General features: G+C 47.5%; 1 protein-coding gene across 1 annotated transcript; it reads left to right on the forward strand.

Annotated features, from left to right (window-relative positions):
* Positions 1-609: 609 nt before the first annotated feature.
* On the forward strand, positions 610-5515 carry LOC118691047 (histamine H3 receptor-like). Its single transcript, XM_036390068.2, has 3 exons — positions 610-835; positions 904-1070; positions 3226-5515. Exons 1-3 carry the CDS (start codon positions 610-612, stop codon positions 4105-4107), a joined length of 1275 nt encoding a protein of 424 aa, XP_036245961.1. The 3' UTR covers positions 4108-5515.
* The last annotated feature ends 979 nt before the right edge of the window (positions 5516-6494 follow it).

Consider the following 6494-nt stretch of genomic DNA (forward strand, 5'->3'; position numbering starts at 1 on the left):
CCGGGCAGTGAGCCCTTGTTGGCGCTGTCCCGGAGGGAAAGGCTGAGGCAGAGGAGGGGTGCCCTGAGGGCGAGAGCGCACAGCCCGTCCGGAATGGCAGAGCAGAGACCACCGGGGAGCGCCGAGGGCACGGGGACCAGCTGGGGTGCGGTGTGGGGAACCGGGCAGGCAACCCAGCCTGCCTCGGCAGCGGCTGCGAACGGACTGGGACGGACTGGGAGAGGCGCTGGGAGCGGCGCTGGGAGCGTCACGGCCGGGCTGGGGAAGGCGGGCACGGGGCGCTCCTGCCCAGCCCCAGAACCCTGGGCTGAGGAGGGGCGGGCAGCGGGCACGGGGCGCTCCTGCCCAGCCCCAGACCTCCGGGCTCCAGCCGCGGGCTGGGGGTTCTGGCGCACTCCCCGCTCCTCAGCGCCGCCACCGCGCTCCAGGAAGTTTTGCCGAACCGACTCCGACCCCAGCAGCGGGCGGATTGGGCTGGGCTGGGCTGGGCTGGGCAGGGCAGGGCTGCGCCGCCCGGCCCCTCGCTCCGCCCGGCGGGGCTGAGCGGGGCGGGGCGGTGCCGCAGCCGAGCTCGGGTCCGGGCAGTGTCGCGGGCTCTCCGCCGGCACCATGGGCCGGGACGGGCCGTGGCTGAACCTGTCCGGCAGCGCCTGTGCGGCGGGCGGGCCCTTTCCCGCCGGCACCGCCGCGCTGCTGGCCGCGCTCATGGGGCTGCTGGTGCTGGCCACGGTGCTGGGCAATGCCCTGGTCATTCTGGCCTTCGTGGTGGACCGGAGCCTCCGCACGCAGGGAAACTTCTTCTTCCTGAACCTGGCCGTGGCCGACCTGCTGGTGGGTGAGTGCCGGGGCGCCGCGGGGCGGGGGGGTGGCTCCGCCCGTGTCACCGCCGAGCTCTGTCCGCAGGCGGCTTCTGCATCCCCCTCTACATCCCCTACGTGCTGACGGGCGAGTGGAGGCTCGGCAGGGGCTTGTGTAAGCTGTGGCTGGTGGTGGACTACCTGGTGTGCACCGCCTCCGTCTTCAACATCGTCCTGATCAGCTTCGACAGGTTCATCTGTGTCACCAGAGCGGTAAGGGCTGGGCAGGGGGTGCAGCGGGCAGGCAGGGGCTCCAGGGCTGCCTTTCCAGGCACGGGGATTGCTTAGGGCACCTGGCTCCCAGCGCCCTTGAGCCTCTCTCGAACAGCGCATGAGACAGGGGCGAGCTTCTCTCAGTCCTGGAAACAGTTCTGGGAGTAATCGGCTTTGCCAGAAAATGCATTTCCTTCTCACTTTCACAGTGGAAGAGGTGCTCTGCTTTCCAGAGAACAGGCACAGGCTGTGTCTGCAGAGGGAACAAGGTGTACTTATTTCCTCCCCAGCTGCATCTTGAATAAGGTGTAAGGTATGACCCAGCTGAAGCAGAGCTGCCCCCTCAGGACACGGCCATGCCCTGTTGATAGCCCGCAGGCAGAGACCTGCTCGCCATGGGTGTCGAACTCTCAGGGGAATTGGATGTGTACGGCTGTGATGGGTCAAAAGTGGCAGATAAGAAATTAACATCTCGAACAGGATGCAAATGCCATTTCTGTATAATGGCCACAGAAATAGCTCAAGTCCTGTCTGCAGCATGCCACCTATTAAAAAAGGAAGATTAGACTTTGCACCTAATTTACACTTAGACCATAATGCCTCAAAGTATTTTGGATGGTGTCAAAATAACACATTTTACCTGTTAATAGGTTTCACACTTCTACACACACTTCTTGGTTAGTTCCACCCCCAGTTTCTTCAAGTGTTCATTTAAGTTTGTTGCTCATTTAAATCACCAAAAGTACAAAGAGAGGCTGCAGAATCAATTCAGCAGTTTTACCAACTTCTTTTTGAAGAGGGAGAAATGAACAGATTAATTCTTTAACAGTCAACACTCAGAATTCCTTTATTTTCTAGGTTCTGAATTAGCCATGAATTTTTCTTTCAAAAACCAATCTCTCATGACTATGCACATAGTATAAATATATAAACTAGACAGTTTCAGAAACAGAAATGAAAACTGGTCATAATAAATGAAAATAATCATCCACTTGAAAATACTTCTAATTAATCCCTCATATAAAAATCCCTCCCCAAGCAAGAGTACAGAAGATGACTGTTGGGTTAGGGCAGTAAGAGAACACATAAGCAGTACTATCTGAAGTTCCAAATTATTCTGAATCTCAATGAAAATAGTAACTTCCTCCAAGACTGCTCCCAAATCATTCATAGCTTTGTTAAGGACTGCAAAATCAGACCAAGTTCAGACACACTCAGGTTTCCTCAGCTCCATGGCTCCTCTACCAGAACAGCACTGGCTGTGGAGATCAAGGCCCACAGATGAGGGCAGTAAACGTGAACCCTGTACAGAATTTAAGAATTTCATATTCCAAAGGCTGTGTGGCTGCACTGTGGAGGTGTGAAGGGTGAATTCCAAGCTACTACATGAGTATGTGTCCTCAGGAAAAACATTCCAGGGAATCAGAAATAGAGATGATCTTGACTGATTAATTCTGATTAATTCCATTGCTGATATGGCTTACTGGCTCAGTATTAGTGACACATTATTTGTGCACCTTAGCTTCTCTATTTTCTAAATAACTGAAATCAGTTGTTCTTCTGTAAAGCACTTTGCAGATCACAACACTCCATCTATACACCTTAACTGAAATAGGAATTCTCTAAGTACTTGATGAAAGAATGAAATTAAGTATATCAAACAGAAGAAGGTGTTGTACAGTAAATTGTGTGATTTTCACATTAGGAAAGAGTCTCTCTACAAAGTAGAAATAAAAGAACTTGCCTGATATTCTGTGAATTCAAACCCTTTTACGTATTTCAAATGATTTAAAAATTCCAAATAAAGGGTCCAATAAACGTTTTTAGCCATTCTGTAAACAGGTAGCACAGCTAATGCAATTAAATATGAAACTGGTGACAGCCAGTTCTGGGAAGAGCAGTGGTTATTTGCTTTAAAGGAGACTTAGTTTTCAAGCTTTTAAGATCTGATGCATTTCTCAGAACTTATCCAATCACCTTGGTAAGGTTTCTTGGAAGTCATATTTCAGAAGTAACTCTTCTGTTACCAGTAAGCTTGGTGTAAAACCCTCATCCCAAACCCAGTCTCTCAGCAACCCTCACAAGTGACAGAGAGGGCCATGCTCCAAAGCAGCCACATGGGAGATGTGTAATGTGTGTGACTCTTGTCCCTCAGGTCAGCTACAGGGCTCAGCAAGGGATGACCAGAAATGCAGTGCTGAAGATGGTATCTGTATGGATTGCTGCTTTTCTCCTCTATGGGCCAGCCATCCTCAGCTGGGAGCACATTGCCCAAAAGAGCATCCTCCCTGAAGGAGAATGTCATGCAGAATTCTTCTACAACTGGTATTTCCTAATGATTGCCTCTACTGTTGAATTCTTTACACCTTTCATCACTGTTATGTACTTTAACTTAAGTATTTACCTTAACATCAGGAAACGCACATTGCTCCGAAATGAAAACCTCTCACTCGGTCAAGAGGACTGTGAAATGAATTTCCAGGGGGAAAAAAGGGAACACACAGTGTTTTTTGTAAAGCTAGCTAACAAACATGAGCAGAGAGCAAGCAGCCTCCTTCCCCCAGGGAAGGCTCCAAGGCCTCAGGCCTCGGCTGAGCTGGGCACTCAGCCATGCAATCTGAGTGCCAGTCTTGAGCTTCCACCCCTCCAGGTGGATGTACAGACCAGGCCTCCCAGGAATGGCTTCTGCCAAGCAACAGCAAGCCTTTGCCAGCCCAGCAGCAAAGCGGACGTTGCTAACATCATGGCAAACAGATTCAGACTTTCCCGGGACAAAAGAGTAGCAAAGTCCTTAGCAGTGATTGTCTGCGTGTTTGGCGTGTGCTGGGCTCCATACACACTCCTGATGATCATCAGGGCAGCCTGCCACGGGCACTGTGTGCACCACTCCCTCTATGAGATCTCATTCTGGCTCCTGTGGGTGAACTCAGCCATCAACCCTGTTCTCTACCCACTGTGTCACACGAGCTTTAGGAAAGCCTTCATAAAACTCCTGTGTCCACAAAAAGCCAAAATTCATCCTGACATTTTGATGTGAGAAGTAGGAAGGCTGAAATAGTACATATTGTATTTGGTGGGAACACCAAAAAGCAAGTATTGCAATACCTGCAAATATTTATGGAATACTGGTAAGTAGGCACAAGTGTAGATATTTATGAATATGTAGAAATACAGTCATCCATGTAGCTGGGAAAATCACAGCAATTAAAAGAAAGGTAATTTTTCAAAGCTCTTTGGGAAATTACACCAACAGTGTATTTTCTGGTAATGGTGGACTACTGTTGAAGTGCTGAAAACAAAAAATAACTTTCATGGCTAATAATTAGATTTCAGGCTCTGTCACTTTTAATAACTGTAAATATTGCTGGAATTTCATAAAGCATTAATCTTAGATCTGTTATATCTTACTCCCAAACCCACTTCAAGACATCAAGAATCTCAGTTGTTAAGTCTAGGATGCTTTCCCTGCCTCCACTTAGTGGCAAGTCAAACAAGGCATGACCAAAGATAAAAATACTGGAAAAGCATGGGACAGGAGGCAGCACAACAGTGATGTTACCAGAGAAGCTGAGCAACTGTAGCAGGTAAGGGAGCCCTGATGTGAGGGAAAAGGTGATTGAAATAGAAGAAAGTGGAATATTTAGTAGAACAAAGTCCAGGAACAGAAGTTAAAAGGGTTTTGAGCTTTTTAATAGGAGATACAAGAAATGGTAACTTACACACTGGAAGAGTTTCACTAGGAGTTCCCTCCCTCAGCAGTGACTTCCTGCCCCCCAGCAGGGTCCTGCATGGGCAGGAATCTACTGAGGTCAAAACTCCACTCCTTACAGGGCTGAGGGTATTACCCTGTGCTTTGCTGTAAACACAGAGTAAGCCTAAGTCTATGAGATCCATGACAGAGCTTTAGGTAAACTTCCCTTCCAGTAATTTTTAAAACATTTAGAGTTGGACCTTTACTACTTGTGGCTAGATTAAAAAAAAAAAGTAGTGTCGTTTTCCCCTTCCCCACTCATTGAATCTTTCCATCCATCAGGTCACTAGTGGTCAAGAAAGTATCACTTCAAGTGTTGAGATATTTCCCAGGTTGTGCATCATGACTGGCATGACTCAAAGTCTGTTCCAATTTACAGCCTTGCTACTGCCCAGAGTCTCTGCCATTGTGCCTGTGCCACAGGAGCAGCTCACACAACTGATTCTGAGTTTGGAGTAGGTTTGTCCCCCCAGGTGTCACATGGAGCATCACTAATGATACAAGTTTGTTCCACCATCACCAGCATTTTCTGCATAACCTAACAGATGCTTTCATTGCTGACAAGTGATAGTTACTGAACAGCTCTAATTGTCCATTGGCATAGTCAAAATGCATGGTAATACAGTTGATCTTAAACTTTACAGGCAGTAAAATGATATACTTTGTAAACTTTCAATAAAAGTAATTAAGAGCTGTGGAAGAGTCCTAACTGTGTAGCCCTTACAAGTGGAAGAGGGTGAAAAAGCACCAGACTACAACATTTGGGTGACTGCAGCTGAAACTGCAAAACTGGTATTTCAAAGACACTTTCTAAGTTACAAGGACTGACACTGAGGACTAAACAGACATGGTTAGCAAATACTGTAAACTAGAAGGGCATATTCCTACACTATGAACATATCCACATGAACATAATCACCACACTCTGCTATGGATGTGCTATAACAAAACACCTTAACAGTTCTGCTATGAGGAACAGTTTCAACAGATACAGAGCAACATGAAGAGTTTTGAATCAGCATCAGTTATAAACCTGGGGAAGTAAAGCCTTTAAATTATCTCCCCATTCATTCCAAGCCAGACTTATTCATCAGTATATTAATGATCTAATTGTTCTCTACTCTGCAATTGTTTCCTAGGATTGTATTTGCCTTTCTCAGAAAACACGTAGCACTAAATTACTGAACAATCCCACCAAAATCTCATTTAATTTAATATCCAATTAAGCCAGGACACATTTTCAGAAAACAGTGTTCACTCAAGGAGTAATGCAATTCAATGAGTTATCTTCAGAACACCACGTTCAGTCAAGGCAAAGCAGCCAGGTCAGAACTGCCAGCAATTGGCATTAACCCATGGACAGGACCAGCAGAGCAGCAGCTGCCAGTGGCTGTGCTCTGCTGCTCAGTTCCCTACAGCACTGGCATTCAGCTGTCACTCTCTGGCACAGAATCCAGCAGGATTCTTCTTCACTCCAAGCATGTCATAAAAACATTCTGAAATGTGAGCACACATCATCTCAGCACCACGTGGAGAAACACTGGCTTTGTATCACAAACTCCCACATTAGAAATGGTGGCAGCTGCCCAGCTCAGCCAGGGGAACTATGCCTTGATTCTTCTGTCCCTACAAAACCAAAGTTCTTTCACTTTCATCAGAAGGTTCAACAGTGG

This window comes from Molothrus ater, chromosome 12, assembly GCF_012460135.2.
Source record: "Molothrus ater isolate BHLD 08-10-18 breed brown headed cowbird chromosome 12, BPBGC_Mater_1.1, whole genome shotgun sequence".
Lineage (NCBI taxonomy): Eukaryota > Metazoa > Chordata > Aves > Passeriformes > Icteridae > Molothrus > Molothrus ater.